This window comes from Gadus macrocephalus, chromosome 10 (assembly GCF_031168955.1).
Source record: "Gadus macrocephalus chromosome 10, ASM3116895v1".
Classification (NCBI taxonomy): Eukaryota; Metazoa; Chordata; class Actinopteri; order Gadiformes; family Gadidae; genus Gadus; species Gadus macrocephalus.
The window spans coordinates 17,283,228-17,302,417 of NC_082391.1; the positions used below are offsets into that span (position 1 = coordinate 17,283,228).

Sequence of the window (19,190 nt, forward strand, 5' to 3'; positions counted from 1 at the left end):
TTTTTATTATAAGAAGTCCGCAGGATTTATGGGTCAACCGAGGGAAACAGCGCCACCTTGTGACGCATTCGACTTCATAACCACGTTGCCCTGTCCACATTGTGCAATGCAAAGGCACTGTTCTAATGTAACTCAACATTGAAACGTATTGTTTTGGTGGTCATTCACTGATGGGTTAGCAGTATAGATTTATAGCTGTGTATTGCGTATTGAGTTTTTCTCAGCGTTTTGTCCATTGTCGACAAACGTGAAAACGGAAATTGATTTGATTTGCATTCTTCCCTTCCTTGTGTTGCACTTGTTTTTGTCCCCAAAATGGCGAATCTAGCGGCTGCAGTTGCCGCCGCGGCGGCGAACAGAGACCCAGCCGTCGACCGGTCACTGCGTTCAGTGTTTGGTGAGTTTCTTTATGTAGCTTGGCTAATTATGCAGTCATTATCATTTAAAAAAAACTAAGTATTTGGCCAAGGGACAGGCGTATGGCTGCTAGTGAGCATGCTAACGTTGTGCTGCTAGCTAACCTAGGTAACGAGGTAAAGAGAGTGATGGAGTTAACCAACAAGCATGATGAACTACAAATATAACGTTACACATTTTTTGTAGTGGGGAATATTCCGTATGAAGCTACGGAGGAGCAGCTTAAAGACATCTTCTCCGAAGTGGGACTTGTTGTCAGTTTTAGGTGAGTAATACAAAGTTGTATGTCTTCAGTTCCCGTTCACCTTAAGTGTGTGTGTGTGTGTGTGTGTGTGTGTGTGTGTGTGTGTGTGTGTGTGTGTGTGTGTGTGTGTGTGTGTGTGTGTGTGTGTGTGTGTGTGTGTGTGTGTGTGTGTGTGTGTGTGTGTGTGTGTGTGTGTGTGTGTGTGTGTGTGTGTGTGTGTGTGTGTGTGTCTTAAACTGCTGTTTCGTGTGATCTGGCCCTTGTGCGGTGTACGTTTCCTTGTGAGGAAGAAGTAACCTAAACTCTCTGTTGCTCTAGATTGGTGTACGACAGGGAAACGGGAAAGCCCAAGGGATATGGCTTTTGTGAGTATCAGGACCAGGAGACGGCTCTCAGTGCCATGCGGAACCTCAACGGGCGAGAGTTCAGTGGCCGGGCTCTCCGTGTTGACAACGCTGCCAGTGAAAAAAACAAAGAGGAGCTCAAAAGTAAGCATCAACAGTTTGTGCTGCCCATTCATCTCCCTTCGTTACAACTGCCATGAATGTGTTGTATGTCATGTAAGTTGTGGTGCCGTCTGATTCCCATGTCGGGCTAAATTGTGATTTGAAACCCCTGTTTCTAATTCAAGGGGTTTGAGCTTTAAATAAAGGGGTTTTCGTAAAGGGTTCTAGGAAGGAGCGGTGATGTTATCCAAATGGTAAGTACCAAAGGCAGCTTTGTGATACTATTTTTCTATCGTCGTTGTGGATGAGCAATATAATGAGCGATGTTGTATAATGAAAGGAGCCAGGCATTATACTATGAGTGTACAGAAAGCATAACTCTCTCTCTTCACACAAGCAAAACCCGCTCTCCGGCACCGCCATAAGGATCAACCGCTGCCCAGACAGAGATCCACACACACCTCGTCACAAAAAGAATGTTACCTTCGTTCAGAGCAGAGTGGAACCTTCACAAAGTAGTTTGTCGGAGACAAAAGTCAAAACCTTTGACTTTATTCCAAGTTTTATTTAAATGAAAATCTTGATCACCTGGCTTATGTTCGAGTTCATGGACTTATTACCACGTTTAAGAAGAGGATTAAAACGTTTTGGGATTTGCATTCTATCTTAGCTTACCGGGACTTTGTCTTTTTTCCCTCCATGCTTAGGTTTGGGCACCGGTGCACCCGTCATCGAGTCCCCGTATGGGGACAATGTACGGTGTGACGAGGCCCCAGAGTCAATCAGCAGGGCGGTGGCCAGTCTGCCCCCAGAGCAGATGTTTGAGCTCATGAAACAAATGAAGGTGCGCTTGTTTCATGTTGTGATAAGGGACGGGCGAAAATAGCAAATGTTGAGTTATTGCATGTTTCACATCTGACATCAGATGCCCTTTATTTATTTTTAGACCTCTGCTTTTAGTAAGCGGATGCAATGTTTTTCTTTTTTACAGTAATCCCTTCATACACTCTGTAAATATCCCAGTTGACGAGCATATTCAGAGATCTAAAATGTGTGTGGCTGTATACCTCCTTAGTCAATTCATCGTTTAATTAGTTAATAGACCGTATGAGACTATTTTTGTCATTTAGTAGTGTTAAAGTCATAAAGCTGACTTGATTGACCTGGTCTCAGCCCAAAGCCTTACTGATAGTTTTATGTGATTCTAAATACAATTGCATGTCCATTGGGTGTTAACGTTTAATCCTGCCCTCTAAACATCTACTATTTTCCAGCTTTGTGTCCAAAACAGTCCCCAAGAGGCGAGGAACATGCTGCTGCAGAACCCACAGCTGGCCTACGCTCTGCTGCAGGCCCAGGTGGTCATGAGGATCGTGGATCCCGAAATCGCTTTGGTGAGAGGGACGGTCCTCCTCGAGCTCTGTTGCTTTACTGATTCAGTGTTAAATCAAAATCTTTGTTCTTAGGGAGTCTTTGGTCACATCAAGCCCCTGCCTTAGTGCTCAATTGGGATTAATTGCTCATAAAAAAAAAAAAAAAAAAAAGGTTTGGTTCTTCATGTCATATTTTGAATCTACATCCACCAGTGTGAAGATAGCCACACCTTGTCAACACTTCTTCATATCGACTTGTACATTTAACAGTAAACACAGACTTCATTGGCTGCAGTGTTGACTTCCATGCGGATGCAACAGATTTTGTTATTGTTATTTTGCGCCTGCGGGTCAGTTTGGACTGTGACCAGTTCACACTGCCATCAGGTGAGCAGCCCAACATTCACCCAGAGCAATGCATCAAATCGAGCTCTAAGGCTTGCAGTGTGAACAAGGCCATGGTGTTCTAACTCGGTGCGCTGTCCTAATGCAGCAGTAAATAGATCCCATAGCGGAGGAGGACCTCTTGTTTTGACCTGGTGACCATTGTTCCTACAGAAAATGCTCCACCGGCAGAATACAGTCGCACCTTTGATCACCAACCAGGGACCTTCAGCATCCATTCCTCCTTCAGCCCAGGTGGCCGCCCCCGTGCCCCAGCCACAGCCCATGGTGACGCCTCACTCTTTCACATCCTCTAGCCCTACCTCCTCCTTCCCTCGCTATTCCGAGGGAGTGGTTAGCTTGGGGTTCTGTCTTTCGTTCTCTCTTTCATGCTTTTTTACCGTATTTTCTTTCGTCTTTCGTTCCTTCTTGCAAATGACGGCTGATAATGATTTTCATTTTCTCACGCGTAACAATTGCTAATAACTCCATTGGGTTTTTCATTCCTCAGCAAACGGGCATGCATGTGAACGGAGCCCCTCAGATGATGCAGCCTCCCCCCATGGTCCAGGGGCAAGCCCCCGTCCCCGGACCTGTGGGCCCACCAGGTAACCCCAGTGCCGTACTCCATGTGTTGGTTATTGAGGAGTTATGTTTGAGTATATTCTTGTTATTAACTTTTTAACTATTTAAGCCTTTTTAGTTGTCATGTCGTACCGGCCTAGGTTAATAATTGAAAGAACCAGCTTTATGACTTCATATAGCAGTGAGTTCGTCTTCACTCTTGGGGTTGAGAAATAATGGAAATAATAAAAGTCAAAAAATTATCATTGATTCATGAGCTGAGTTATGGAAAAAAATCAACCGAAGAGTAAGGCCTCTTCCTTATTTTAACTTATTTTTGGAAAATGGTTGCTGTAGAAGTTGACACAACTGTTTTAATAGTTATTCATTTTTTAATTTTTAATTTAAGTTAAAATGATCATCGGCCATTAATAGACCCGGAATTAACTGTCTGAGCATGTCTTTTCCTGTTTGGATTTTTTTTTATTTAAGCGTTGGAAGTCGTCTCTGTCTGCCAGCATGCTTTGTGCTTGTCCAAGCTGCTTTGCATCACTAGGTGGCAACATAGCATTGTGTCTGAGGTGTCTTTGTTAAGTATAACTAAATCTTCACAACCATTTAACCCTTCACTATAACATTGTATCCATGCCTTTTTTCTCCACTGACCAAATTGTTTTGGAGGGTTCAGTTCCCTGGGTTGAATGACTTTATGGCTTCTAAACTGACAAACGACTCTATATCCCATTCAACAAAGTTTCCCCCTTGCTGAGTGTGAGAGTGCATGTCTAAAGTGTGTGTTTAAAGTGGCGTTCTCTTCGCTGAGTCTCTTGTCTGCTGCTCTCTTCTCTGAGTGTCTTGTCTGCTGTTCTCTTTGCTTTAACGCTGGCTCAGGGAACCTCCAGCATTCTCCCACAGGAGCTTCTGTTCAGGCCGCTACCGAGCGGTCCCAAGGTACTAACCCCAACCCCCCTAGCTGCCGTCTCCCCCACTGCAGCGTAGGCTTGGGCGGTATCTATAACCTCATACCTTCATACCTCCCGGTCATTTCATCCAGGGTATAGGTTATGTGTGTATTATTAACACAATAATAATAGAAAACCGGCAAAGGTGAGTTGGGGACTGAAGTGATCAGCATGTGTGATATTGTCTAGCCTATAATGCTGTGTCTAATTAAATTAGCCTACTTAGACAGGTCTTGCCTGAAAATCTGTTTAACCTTTTACAGTCTATTTTAAACAGTTGAACCTGTATTTTATAAAAATTCTCGTTGTGGTTGTAACAATTGCGTTACAACCACAACGGAGCTAAATTGGCCCCAGCAGTTATTTACCCACTTTTTTGTAATATTCATATTTAGAATCTTGAATCGTATCAGGGTTATTGCACTTTAGCTAGGCTGTTGTTCAGTGCAGAGTGCTTGGTAATTCGCCTTTCTGTAGAAATATTGACCAAAGGATGGCCCTAAAGAGAGGGGTGCTGTCGATCGACGGCTTCAAATGTATTCATAAGATGTTGGACAACAGTAGCATTAACAGTCACATTACAAATAGGAGTGTCTGTATTTTTGACGGTATTTCTAAATACCCTGGAATACCATGGTACCGCACAAACCTTCTTGAGAGCATAAAGGTGATTGTTTTTCTACGTTTTTTTTTTTTGATTGAGCCCTCCTATATACACATGGTTACATTCATCTCAACAAAAGGCTTTGTCTATTTAACCTTTTAAAACTTCCTGCAAAACCTTTTTTTTCTTCTTTTTTTTAATCGGTGCAAGAAATTGGCAGGTGTGTTGGTGTAATGGCGGAAATGAAATGAAGCCGATGACTGTGTAATTCTCAGGTTAATGATCACAGGGTTGGGCCGGTTGGCAGTTTTTCCACACGGCTGTTTCCGGTTCCCATGTCAACTGATTCGTTTTACCTCTTCTATTCCACCTATCTCAAGCAGCAATCGTTTAGAGTTGAAGTGATTCAGAAAGACAACAAACCGTATACAGTGTCGACAATACGTGACAATGAACACGATAACGCACATTTTATTGCGCTCTATATTCCTTTGCATCGTTAAACCATATAATTATCAGATGATGGCCTTCCATGGCAAAGGCTATGCAACGTCTGTTTTTTTATTTTATTATAGCTCCTCTCCTATAATATCGCACTACCACCGTTAAAATCCATATGTCTCATTATGTGCATGCAATCATTCTTTCATCACCATCAAATTAATGTTATTACATTTTCAGATGAGTATAGCAGTGTATCTACTTGCACTGTCTTCATGTGTGGCTTGTCTGGGTAACACAAGCTGGTAAGGCCAAACAGGTTTTAACATTTTCTAAAGGTGAGAATCAATTAACCTCTCGTGTTCTGGAATCAACGAGTGTGTCTATGGAGGAGAAAAAAAACTACAAAGGTAGAAATCAATCCCAGCCATGTTCTCTTTCTTCAAAGTACTTGATCTCAGCCGGTGCAGTGCTCTATTGAGTACGATTGATCCCTCAGCATTGTTTTTGTTTCAAGAGTTACTCCAACTGTCCATTTACTTGAATCACCGAAATATGGTCTGCTGCCTTGTGTGTGTGTGTGGTTTTAATGGTTGGATCAGATGTTCTTTCCACTATGTTTCTATAGTCCTGACTGTAGCCTTTAATGAGATTAGGGCAGCACAAATCAATATGTTGGATCTGACGTCCCCAGTGAAACCATCAAAAGCCACAATGTTATCCACAGAATCGTCTGTCTTGTGGCTGAAAAATAACCATAACTTTGGTGCTGTGGACATATAAAATAAAAGAACATTAAACTTCTTGCTGTGGTTGGATAGCTTTCAATCATACGATGGCATTCAACCAAGCGTCATATTTGGTAGAGGTACCCCAGCATATTTTATTTGCAGAATATATGGATGATGGGATTTTATTGGTAACTTTATCAAATCACAATCTGTCAGCATTGACTACAGATATGTCAAGGTGATTTGTATCATCGAGCTAGATGAAATGTAACACATTGACTTGTTTCTTAAAATTAATAAGTTCAACATGAACAACACAAAATAAGGCTGCATTGTACAAAAGCTGTTTCAGCGGGTCCAAGTTGTTTCCTATTACAGTAAGTATGTTCAAGGTGTAACCAGTATACTTACCACTATGTAGCTTAGATAATAGTCTGACATCAAGCCTACTCATTTAATGCTCTTAAAAGTTCCAGTGACAGAAGTGAACACCAACTTTGTTTGTTTTGCTCTCTGACCGTCTAAGATGCTTCTACCCGGCCTTGCTTTGTGTGTGTGTGAGAGAGAGAGAGCGAGAGAGAGAGAGAGAGAGAGAGAGACGCACTCACTTGTAAATCTATCCTGGCGTCTCCCCCTCCAGGGCCAGGTGGGCTGCCCCCCAGAGGCCTGCTTGGAGACGGGCCTAACGACCCCCGGGGCGGCACTCTTCTGTCTGTCACAGGAGAGGTCATCGAGCCCGCGTAAGACTCCGCCTCCTCGTCAGCGCAACATGACCACACAGATCCCCCCCCCCCCAGCCTCTCCCTTCCTGCCTTGAAGTCTGATTAAAAAAAAACATCAGAGGTTTGCCCTCGGTGGTTGAAACAAGGGCATTGCCATTCGGCTCACATACCGCACGCACATCGTCCCAGTTGCACATGAATAAATAAGACCAAATAAGTTACTTGAAGTGATGCGAGGGACTAAACCAGTGGTGTTTTCATTCATTCGATCCAGACGGCAGTAGATTTATTCCACTCAACTGATAACAGTCATGTTATCAGTTGATGTTCTGGAGACGGCCCCTGACATTCATCCCCCCCCCCCCCCCCCCCCCCCCCCCCTTGTGTCTTGCAGTGGTTACATGGGGCCGCCGCCACCCCACCAGGCGCCACCCATGCACATGGGCCAAATGGGCAGTGGCCCGCCGCCAGACATGAGAGGGCCCCCCCACGATATGAGAGGCCCACCCATGGGGGAGCAGAGGAACATGATGGGGGACCCCAGAGGACCGCCCATGATGGAGCCCCGGGGCCCACCGATAGAGAGCCGAGGTAGCTACGGTCAGCCATGTTGTGAGACGCCAGCTCCTGTGTTTGTTTCAGTCTCTCTCTCTCTCTCTCTCTCTCTCTCTCGCTCTCTCTCTCTCTCTCTCTCTCTCTCTCTCTCTCTCTCGCTCTCTCGCTCTCTCGCTCTCTCTCTCTCTCTCGCTCTCGCTCTCTCTCTCTCTCTCTCTCTCTCTCTCTCTCTCTCTCTCTCTCTCTCTCTCTCTCTCTCTCTCTCTCTCTCTCTCTCTCTCTCTCTCTCTCTCTCGAGTCCCAGGTCAAGGGACTGGCCTTTTGCCCCTAAGCAGGTTGATTTGGAGCCATGCTTTGACATACTGCGCTCGCAGCCGATCAGGTTAACGTAACGATCGTTCCCAACAGAGTAAGTTGATGGAGCTTTTTCCTTATCCGGTAGGAAAAGCAGCGAATACGGCTGGCTTTCCTTCCACTGATTTATAAATAAGTCCAGCAGTGCACATTTAGGTTTACTGTGTTTTTTTTAACCATTTCTGCTAAAACTGATTCTATGGCTGCATTGATACGATGACGAAGTCCTCCCAAAACCTTTCAAAACCCAGGGCACCCCTTTACTGGGATTTATTTTTCAATGCACACCAACCACTCAAACGATAAGAAATACTTGCAAAGACACCTGCACACAACAAATGTTGTTTGATCAGTGTGGTGGCTACTGTCCCCTTCAGCCTATTATCAGGCATCGCTGATACGTTTTGTTATCTAGGTAGATAAATAGCTGCAGGATTGTGCATGGGCTGTCTGACATTTTATGTTGGATTATCTCCTTTCATTCGTCATTCATTACCTGGGCTGAAGGGCGGAATGTAATGGGGTTGTTTCTTCTTTTTTCCCACATGTGACACATGTATATATTTGTCTAGGCTTGTATGCGTCTTAGGGCACTTGTTCACGTTTTTTAATGACTGTAGCCACATGTGTCCGCCCTGAGGAAACACGCTGCTGCCAGCCTTTTTCTCAGAGCGCGCCACCTTTTCTGTGTGACCGCTCCCAACAATCTCGACTTCCGAGTAAGGTACCGGTGTGGTCTCCGCCACTCCTTTCAAGGCAACCCATAATATAGATGACCGGGTGGGCTCGGTACCCTTGTAAACGGGAATAATGGAGGATATGTCCGATGTAGATCATAAAGAAGGACACAACGCTGGCCTGTCGTACAGCGACGGTTAAAGTGGTGTCTTTTTATGTTGTCATCGGAACAACACCTGGGTGCATTTCAATCTCCCCGTCACTCTTCGGCGCCCTGCCACTGCTTCTCTGCCAGAGAAAGATGTTCTGTGGACACGAGTCCTTAATGAGCAGATCATGCGCGGCACCTGGTCTGTGGCCTCTACTGCCTCCTCCCCCCGCCGCCTCTATCAGAGGAATGCCTCCCTCGGGCCGTCCTGTACGCCCGCCGTCATGTCACCGTCTCACCCTCCGTTGGTATTTGAAGTCTTTGTCAATGCTTGTCATTTCGGAAATTGGCTTAACTTTGGCTTGGGATCATTGCGTTCAGGTCTAATCCACCCAATCGGCTGTGGTTTTAAACTTTTAAGCACTCTGTGGTTTCCCGGAATGTTCCAGGAACATGACCTCCGATGCCATAGTAGTAAAACTAGTATAGAAATTCCATCCCCTTTTTTGTTTGTGTTTGTGTACGTGCGTCTGTCCAACCTAAGCATGGAATCCGCACACTCAATCATGCCTGTCATTTCCCCTGCAGCGAAGTGTGACACAACAAGGGGTGGCATTTTACTCGGGCATCTTGGTTAAGGGCCCTCAGCGTCCGGGTCCTGTCCTGAGCCCCACCATAACCGGGGTCCTCGTTTCAGGTCGTGACCCCAGAGCCATGGACGCCCGCGGGCCGGCGGCGGGGCAGAGAGTTCCCATCGCTGGAGGGGGAATGCAGGGGCAAGGACAACACAACATGGCTGCCAATGTGCCGCCACCTGCAAGACCGGTAAAGGAACTACTAGTGTCCATTGTTATGCTTGTCAAATTGTTGTGTTATCTGCGGATGATCCGTCTGTCATCTCTCAATGATTTATGCTCGGAGCTAAAAAATATATAGTAGCCTTCCCTTTTGCAACAGTTTCAGTATTATGAAACAAAGACGACAGGATGGCTACAAATTTCGGCCTCAAAACCATTTTCACCAACATTAATTGCAGAATAATACTTCAATTCAGCAGCAACATGGGGCCTTTCACATATCTAGGCTCCACGTCGAGAAGAATCATAGGGTAGATGCCGCTAGCTGATGCTCATGTTTTTATCTTGCCTTGCTCAAGGGCCCTGGCGTCCCACAGTCTGGAGGAGGCTTCAGCCCGAGCCAAAGCCAGGTCTCCTCACAAGACCAGGAGAAGGTGGGCCTCACTGCTCTCTCCCCCGAACTAACTCGACTACCAAAACATGGTCACAATAATGTTCTGTCAATACTCTACTATTTTTGGATTCATAGAAATGCTGATGAACAAATGGTTAAATTTGCTCATTACAAAATTGCACGTGGCCTATGTCACGTCCCGTTACCAACTGTGATCTCATGTGGTTCTGCTGTTTTTTTTTTTCTCCTCTCCCTCCTGCAGGCCGCCTTGATCATGCAAGTGCTCCAGCTCACCCCTGAACAGATCGCCATGCTGCCCCCGGAGCAGAGACAGAGCATTCTCATCCTCAAAGAGCAGATCCAGAAGACAGCTGGAGCCCCTTGACCTCCTCCGCTGCACACGGTAGGCCTCGGCACACTGCATGTTGGGGCTCTGCCTGTTGTACTTGAAGCGAGACGGGAGTGTTTGGGCTGTTGAACTGTTTTGTGGGCTGATCATTAGCAAGTTAAGGTAAAGGAATGCATGTTTGGCAGAGTAGCCAAGTGCACACTGTGCTGGTTGAATCCTGATGCAGGGCTTCGATTCGGTCTCAAACCTGCCTTTCGATTCGGTCTCAAACCTCGCACTTTGTCAGTGCGAACAAAGTTCGCACTGACAAAGTGCTGTGAGTATATTGGGACCTTTACCAAGCTCATATTTCCCTTAGTGATACCCGGCATTGCTCCTCCACATGTGTACCAATGGGTACTCTCTCTGATCTCATGCCCTGCCTCAGCCTGTCTTTAATATAGCCTTAACACTGTGTTGCTCATACTTCTCTCGTTACATATTTTTTTCTTTTATTTCTCAGGCTTCTTAAAGGTGTCGTCCCTGTGTCATTGTGATGTTTAACCGGTCTGAAGACGGTTGCTTACGCCAGATCGGCTGCATTTTATAGTTGTTTTTTTTGTTTGGGTCCTTTGATTTTATAGGTATTTTTTGGAGCCAGGACGGAGATTTGGCAGTTTGTGGACTATGACATGTGGGACGGCTGAACAAAACTCAGTTGGCACTATCCTGCCATGGTCACTTTTCAAGTCCTATTTTTCTCCTCTTCAATGATAAATACACTTTGTTTTAATTTCTGTTCATCAATAAAAACTGAAAAATAAACTTGATCCTAAACTGTCTTTTGTATTGGTATGAATCAAATAGATTGTTTAATTACCGTTTTATTACTTTCACCACAAAGTGTGATGGTGGTTCCAGGCAGTGTGTGCGTGACAATGACGCCATTGCTGCGTGACAGCTCGTAAGCACTTTGGACCGGTTTCGTTATCGCACAAGGAAATCCCTGTGATTGAGCAGAAATATAATAAGCCATTGTTTCTTTGAGAAAGGTGGGGAATGTCAAATTAATATGAAAGATATTTATTAAAACATTCTAAACACAAGGCTGTTACAGTTGTACAGTACATTTTAAAGCATGTTATGTATAAGACACACTGATTCATTAGAGATTTCATGAAATAAGTGAGGTTATGTTTAAGAATGGCAAGTAGAAGAAAAAAAAAATTCAGTACATTAAGACATCCATGTCAAGGTAATTCATCAGGTAATAAAGGTCAATCATGTATTTGGTAACAGCCAGTTCCCCTTACAATATTCTCCTTAACTACTGCAGTGCCCATTCATAACATGCATTTTTGGAACAATCGATTGCCTGGCTGGGGCAAGAACCACACAACTTCACACTCGACATTGCACTTCCTTGCATCCCCAGCAATACACTTTCCAAGTGTAAAGTTGAACGGTTGAGAATTGAAGGAAAGATATGCATACAGTTACATTTGACTGGAGTTCGACTCAGCCATGATTCACACCAATGTAACTGGAAGGAACTGGCCCTTGCCCCGAGCCATCCAGGAACTTCCAACCCAAAGCTTTTGTTATAGAAACTAGTTTGTTTTGGTTACTATAATTTCAGGTCCGTGGATAGAGGCAGGATCCAAAATGGTTGCATGTGAGGATGGTTCTTCAGGTCTGATAGATATTCAGGCCTTCATCGTTCGGTGCCTTGACGGTCATCACTCACCAAGGGGAACCCACGTCTAGAAATTCTCTTTGTTGAAGTAAAATCGAGTCTTGCGAGGATCCACGTCTGAGTATTTGGCACATTTCTTCTCCAACACCTTGGCTAAGACTGCTGGGCCACACAAGAAGGTTCCCACAGTAGATCTGAAAGGACACAATGAAAAACACCCAAGTTATTACAGCCCAGCTTTGATAAGGTCTTGTGCAAACTCACAAATTTCATTTATTTCACTGAAAGGAAAATTGTTCCCACTTACGCCAGATTCTCTTTACGAACTTGCTCAAACTCTTTCGCCCAGTTGGGTCTTCCGTAATTAGTTTTTTGCTTGAGTCCAGTCACAACGTCTGTGTCCTCGTCAAAACGAACCATCACATGATCAGTCTATGAGAAAGGATGGATGGGAGAGTTAATCATGGACCTATGAACATTCCAGCTCTGTATGGCCTTTGGAAAGCCCGTAATTATTGAAGAGAGAATGAGGCATCGACCACGCACATGGCTCTGATCCCATCCGGTCAGGAAGAGTTTGTAGGTGAGGAAATCCCCCATTCCTCTCTCTTCCATCTCCTTCTCTAGCACCTGTAGAAGATCTGCAAACCACTCGAAGGCATGGGTTTCCCGGCACAACCAGTAAAAGTAGATCTGCAACAAGGAAGCAGGGCGTAGCTTGCACAACTGCATACAAAGACTGGGCTGCAGGTCAAAAAGTTTTTCAAAACAATCAGTGCAGCGTTTTAGAAACACAAAAGCAGAGGACCGGTTTCACCTGACCTTGCCCAACGTGTTACCTTTCGAGTGCGCAACTTGGGGTCGGAATCCTTGAATTTGTACCAGATGGACTTGAGGATTGACGCGAAGGGGGTCACCCCGATGCCTGCTCCGACCAGCATGCTGACCTCATAGTCAAACACGTCTTCGCTGGCTGTGCCGAAGGGACCGTCAACGGCCATTCTTAGGAAGAAAGGTGGATCGTTTGCTCGTGACACAGTTTGAAACCGTGTTTGCAACATCAGGGTTTCTCACAAAGACAAAGACCTATAGATCGGCTAGATCATCCTGTTTAGTGCTTTGTGCTCGACACAAGTAGATCAGTATGATGCGTACAGGACAAAACTAAAGGAGGGACTCACCTGGGTCCCTGTGTCCCCTCAGGCAGCGCTTCCACCATACTGATGAGCTTCTGTGTCCAGTCACCCACCGAGCGAATGTGGACGCTGAAGAAGTCCTCTTCGGGGGCAGAGGTCATGGTGAACGGGTGCCACTCGAGATGGGAGATGGCGGGGCAGTTGAGGAAGACGTATTGGCCCACCTCCATCTTGAAACCAGCTTTCACCAACTGCAGCTCTAGCACCTTGGACGGTCTGATCACAATCTGGATGTAAACATTTTGAAAGACAAAGAAGGACTGAAGGTGAATGGCATAATACAACACGTAACGCAAACATAGATCCGTGTTGAGTTTTCTTTAAAAATCAAACATGTTCAACAATTTTGGATTACACACACAAGACGGCCACAGAACTAGAAACACGAATTTTGAAGCGCAGTACTATGAAAATAAAAACCGGTAAGATGTAATAAGAACATGGCAGCCATCCCCTACCTTCCTGTATTTGACCGTCTGCGTGTAGCGGATGAAGCGTAGAATGCGCTCGCACAGATACAGAAACATCGGACCGATCACCCACTTCCATGTCTGAAAGTCACAGGGGAAGTCACGGTCAATCAAAGTAAGCGAAACATTGTGAACGACGGTTTCACACGACTAAACTGAAGGAGGAGGGTGAATCGGGCTCACCATAGGTTCACCTCCAGCGAACTGAGGGTAAGGACACTCAGCGACCTTCCCCCAGCTCTCAATGCGGTCCTTACAGAGCGTGTAGTTGTGGTGTACCAAATTCTGCTGACTCCTCACGATGCGTCTGGGATAGGCAGGAGAGGGAGAGAGATGACCAATCAAGTAGATTAATATCAAAAGTCTGATGGCAAACTAGTTCAAATCTGGGAAAACGAGGCATTTCACTTTCCTTTGCTTCATATTTGCTTAGATCATTCATGGGGCTGGGAAGGGGATCTTTAAGCGAGTGATTGGCTATGATAGTAAGCATAAACTTGGCCAGCAGTGGTAAACATAAAAAAATCTGTGAAGGTTTCAAATCAACACTGTGGGATGAAGCTTTCCACTTATTGAAAGCTTCATCCCTTCACGGCAATTTGTTTTATCCGTATCATATCTTGGTAACGAAGCAGGAAACAAGCCCATATTTGGTTTCCGGCTCAGGCTCTATGCCGTCTCCCCCCGAGGAAGTTCTGCTTCAACACATTAGAATTGCTAGGTCCGGGATAAGCCAATCACAAACCCCGGATTCAAACTCCGGGTCCTTGGACCCTGCTTACCCTGCTCCGTGGATGACCAGGCCGATAAAGAAGATGACGAAGAGGTGGTGTGTGTACCAGAAGACCTCGAAGTAGGACCGGCGGATGACCTCCATGGACGAGGTGATGATGAGGATGAGGCAGAGCGTGATGATGACGCCGGTAATTCCCGCCAGGCTGGTCAAGGCGAAGTAGGTGGGGTTCTGCTGCGCGTTCTGAGGCCCAGAGAGCCACGGAGAACACACAAGGGATCAACGTTAAAGTACTGCGGGTGTGTGTGTGTGCGTAAAGGCACAGAAAAATAAAAGCTACTGTAACATTTACCATGGCTATTTGTGTATGTGTGTTGTAAAGCCACAGAAAAAAAAAAATGTATGTATGTATGTGTATGTGTATGTGTATGTGTGTGTGTGTGTGTGTGTGTGTGTGTGTGTGTGTGTGTGTGTGTGTGTGTGTGTGTGAGACCAGCTCCACGACAGACATGGTTTTTTGTCTTGGGGCAGCTGCTGGAGAAGAGTAGAGAGCATCACAACGACCTTTACATAGCCTTCATCGACCTCAGCAAAGCTTTTGACACCGTCAACCGTGAGTTGCTCTGGAAATACCTCTGCAAACTCGGGGTACCACCCAAGATTCATAGCATCCTACAGCAGCTGCATGACGGGATGCAAGCCAGAGTGCTCACAAGAGAACTCCAGTCAGAGTTTTTCAAGGTAAACGTTGGGGTGAAGCAGGGCTGTGTCTTGGCTCCGGTGCTCTTTAACATCCTCCTCTCTGCCATCACCGGCCTCTTTCACAGTGTCATGGGACATGAAGACGGTGTCCATGTGGAATGCCGCCTTGATGGCCTCTTCAACATCCGTCGGCTCCATGCCCACACAAAGACAAAGACCCGCCAAATCTGTGAGCTTCAGTATGCTGATGACTGTGCCATCTTAGCTCACAGCCCGGACTCCATGCAACACAATATCCAGTCTGTACCAATCCTTTGGCCTGCAGGTCAACATTAAAAAAACCGAGGTCATGTCCCATCTCAACACCCCCGCCCCCACCCCCCCCCCCCCCCCAGTTTCCACATACACGGTGTTCCACTTAAAACAGTGGATCACTTCACTTACCTGGGCTCCACTTTGGCCTCATGCTGCTCCCTTGACACAGAAATACACACCCGGATCAATACAGCCTCATCATCATTTGGACGCCTGCACAGCAGGGTTTTTGAAAACCGTAACCTGAAGGTCAGTACCAAGGTCGCTGTTTACAACGCGCTATGTCTCTCCACTTTGCTTTATGGGGCAGAGTCATGGACCCCATATCGCCAGCACATCAGCAACCTAGAGGCCTTCCGTATCCGCTGCCTACAGACGATACTCGGTCTGTCCTGGGAAATCCCCCATACAGACATCCTCAGCAACAAGGACTGCACCAGGGACCTCCTAAAGCAAGCGAACATCCCCCTCACACAGCTCGAAACTCAACAGACTCAACAGACTTGCCTGGCAGGTAACTTGTGCTACTGCAGTTTGCAATTCACCAAACCCTAATTCACCAAAACTAACCAGGATCGACGTTCCGAGAGGCGCATCCAGAGACACCAGCGGGCGGCTGGTAACTTCCTGACATCTGGTTTCCCTTGCTTCATCTGCGGACGAATGTGTGGCTCAAGGATCGGACTCTACGCCCATGAGAAGTGGCACCAGTGGCAAGTGTCAGAGCAAGCGTCATCATCGGACAGCTAAGAGAGTGTGTGTGTGTGTGTGTGTGTGTTGTAAAGCCACTGAAAAATAAAAGCTACTGTAACATTTTCTCTGTATGTGTGTGTGTGTATGTGTAAAGCCACAGAAACCAAAAAGCTACTGTAACATTTCCCACGGCTGCGCGCGCGCGTGCGTGCGTGCGTGCGTGCGTGCGTGTGTGTGTGTGTGTGGAACTGTTTGGTTAACTCACCACGTCAATGTTGCGGATGGGGTTCAGGTAGGTGGTGTTGTAACCGTCCGGCAGATCAGACAGCGCTGTGCTGAGTGGGTCGTACATTCTGCGCCTGCTGTTGTTGTACCACTCCACGTTCAGGAGGTGGGCGATGGTGTGGACGGCTGGTGGTCACAAACAACACCCCAACGCCTTAACAGTAGATCTCTCAAAGGGAACGTTTAACCCAAACCCTGAGAGACCATGTTCTCGGATTTAAAGGATGTTTTCCCATGGTTTACAAATCTTCAAATCTGTCAAATATTTGCATTTACCTGTCATCAGGCCAATCATATAGGCGACCAATTTATGGAAGCTTATGTTTTTGTCAAGCTGTTTCCTCATTGTTCGTCCACAGCACTAGTGGAAAAAGAATATTTGGATTATTCCACTATATATATATGTTACACATCTTCATTGTAAGATCCCCTCTCAGGGGGCCTACGAAACCTCAGCCCCAGGGCCCAATGGCAGGTTAAGGCATAAACAGTTATAAGTTCGATACCATGCAACCATATTATTTTCGTCATCATCATCGTCATCATCATCATTGTTGTTAAATTTGCTATTACCATAAAGGAGCCCCGAATCAGGGACAGCAGGTTGCGACACACCGGCAGTAGAATGAGCAGACAGTTGAAGTTGAGCACGGCAGCAGGGGCTCTGGCCCAGGCCAGGGCGGACTGAAGAGCGAAAGAACAACATTAACACTGCGCCTGTGATATGATGAGCCTGCAGGCACACTAACTCTTTACTACCACTTTCACACAACCGATTTCAACGTGTAGGCTACTCACGCCGAGGAGGTGTCGCGTGTAGTAAAATTGATCTCCCAAATCGTAGTAAAAGTAATACCAGACGAAGAGGAAAATGTTGATGCTCATCCAAACAACCTGTATCCCAAAAAAATAAACCAGGATTAATTTTTTTCATATTTCTGATGGAAGACATGTCGGACTAAACAGCACAAGCGTTGTTGGGTAAATAAGTAGCCTACTCTAAAACAGTAACGTGAAATAACGTTTTTACCAGTATGAAGGATGTAAGTCCATGGTTGATGATCATATTCCCCATATTGCTGAATCTGTGCCAACGCTTCAATGATCACATCTTAAACCGACCTCAAGTTATTATAAACACCTGCCTGAACTCCTCCTACTCACCACGTTGGGCCGGACAAAAGGAAGCGCACATAACATAGACCCGTTCCATGAGTCACGTCACAGAGAAGAGAATTTCAACACTCCATTATTCCTGGACTGGGGTTGATCGAGAGGAATGAGGAAACTACCTTTACCGTGCGCCTACTGCTCTAGATAGCCTAAAAGGAAATAAACGTGTTCCCACAAACACACAGAAAGACAGGCAGACAGACCCATACACACACAGACACATATACAGACAGACAGAAACATACACTTATTTATTTATTTATTTATTTTAACTTAAATGGATTATTTGTTCTATCTATCTTGTAAAAAAATCTTGGCATTCAGTCTGTCGAAACAAAGGAAGAATTTCATTGCACAACTGAGAACGTCTCATTTATGCATATGACAATAAACACTTTGAATTGAATACACACATATGAACCTTGACATTTTTAAGAACATAATACATCTGACTTATAAAAAACGCATTGAAGTCGTAAAGTCAATTTAAAAAAGAAAAGACCTGCTCTCTAGTGTTAGGGTTTGTTCTTCACCATGCTGTTGGTGAAACTTTCTTGATGCGTTTGAAGTTTGAAAATGTAATCTGTCCTAGGAATCCATTGTATTTGCGGCCCAATGCCTTTACAACCAATCCTCACATTCACAAATTGATTGCTTACAACACATCTGCAACCGAGGTATCTTTGTAGGTTTTAACATTAGCAGCCTCTAGTGGCTTGACTTGTAGCTACATTTATAGTAGAGCAGCCTCTTTCACGGAGGCCATATCATAAAGATGGTCCTTGTGCGGTCAGAGTAATAAAGTGTTGGTAAACTATTTGTTTTTTTAAATTAAGCTAAAGATCCCTAACATGTTTCTGTCTTTCAACATAGTAAAATGCTTGCAAGAGTGGCAATGTTGGTCAGTATGGTCGACGTGATGACAACTCAATAAGTGGATATGTCGAGTTCCATGTACAGATTACTGTTATTGTCTACCAGGGTAGATGTGTGTGTGTGTGTGTGTGTGTGTGTGTGTGTGTGTGTGTGTGTGTGTGTGTGTGTGTGTGTGTGTGTGTGTGTGTGTGTGTGTGTGTGTGTGTGTGTGTGTGTGTGTGTGTGTGTGTGTGTGTGTGTGTGTGTGTGTGTGTGTGTGTGTGTGCGAGCGTGTGCGTGTGTGAGTTGTTAATCTCCAAAGTCCACCACTGCATGGACCAGTAGCTGAGCTGGGCCGATGCTCAGCCTCTCCGCAGGGAGCGGTTTGAGGACCTGGCCTGTAAACCACGAGGGGGAACCCTCCCATCGGCTGCACTGTTCCAGGAACGCCTTGGTTTATTACAGCAACGTCATAGGGTGGACTGTACGATGACCTCACCATTGGGCAGTGGTCCAACCGGAACACAGATTGCAAAATTGGCCAGACCAATAGGCAATCTTTTGGTTGAAATGCTGGACATCTGGGAAGCCAAAGAGAACTGTACGGTCATGTTTCTGAATAAAGGGCAGGCGGTGGGCATACCCCACCCTTTTTCCATTCAAATGAACAAAAGAGATACACACATTTTGTGTCTGTAAATATGATCAACTATCAAATTCAAAGTATTTGAAATATGCTTAAGCAGCACTGCTAAAAAGATGAAGTAAAGGCACACATTGATATGACATGAAACATGACCTGAAGGTCACCATGTCATCGTTGTAGGTCCCTTGAATGGGATACCAGGGAAGACAAACAACAGTGGAGAAACATAACAGTGTGTTATGTTGCTTATACCTCGGTGGACTTTGTTTGAAAGAGATTGTGAG

At 45.5% G+C, this 19,190-nt stretch overlaps 2 protein-coding genes across 4 annotated transcripts; one reads left to right on the top strand and one right to left on the bottom strand.

Moving 5' to 3' along the window:
• The first annotated feature begins 78 nt into the window (after positions 1-78).
• On the top strand, positions 79-10,972 carry cstf2 (cleavage stimulation factor, 3' pre-RNA, subunit 2). 3 transcript variants are annotated; one of them, XM_060062941.1, is made up of 14 exons: positions 79-397; positions 604-682; positions 980-1,149; positions 1,809-1,951; positions 2,382-2,501; positions 3,039-3,152; positions 3,376-3,472; positions 4,320-4,379; positions 6,807-6,906; positions 7,283-7,479; positions 9,321-9,448; positions 9,780-9,854; positions 10,077-10,217; positions 10,787-10,972. In XM_060062941.1, exons 1-13 carry the CDS (start codon positions 316-318, stop codon positions 10,197-10,199), a joined length of 1,488 nt encoding a protein of 495 aa, XP_059918924.1. In that variant the 5' UTR covers positions 79-315; the 3' UTR covers positions 10,200-10,217; positions 10,787-10,972. The 3 variants fall into 3 exon arrangements, with proteins under 3 accessions (XP_059918924.1, XP_059918925.1, XP_059918926.1); XM_060062942.1 differs by having other exon boundaries at positions 80-397; positions 1,815-1,951; XM_060062943.1 differs by lacking the exon at positions 4,320-4,379 and having other exon boundaries at positions 80-397.
• On the bottom strand, positions 10,805-17,419 carry nox1 (NADPH oxidase 1). Its single transcript, XM_060062940.1, has 13 exons — positions 17,263-17,419; positions 17,031-17,126; positions 16,806-16,916; positions 16,509-16,593; positions 16,213-16,358; positions 14,287-14,480; positions 13,688-13,811; positions 13,493-13,585; positions 13,020-13,261; positions 12,678-12,840; positions 12,385-12,531; positions 12,146-12,270; positions 10,805-12,032 (listed from the first exon to the last, which is right to left on the bottom strand). Exons 1-13 carry the CDS (start codon positions 17,305-17,307, stop codon positions 11,906-11,908), a joined length of 1,698 nt encoding a protein of 565 aa, XP_059918923.1. The 5' UTR covers positions 17,308-17,419; the 3' UTR covers positions 10,805-11,905.
• Between the last annotated feature and the right edge of the window lie 1,771 nt (positions 17,420-19,190).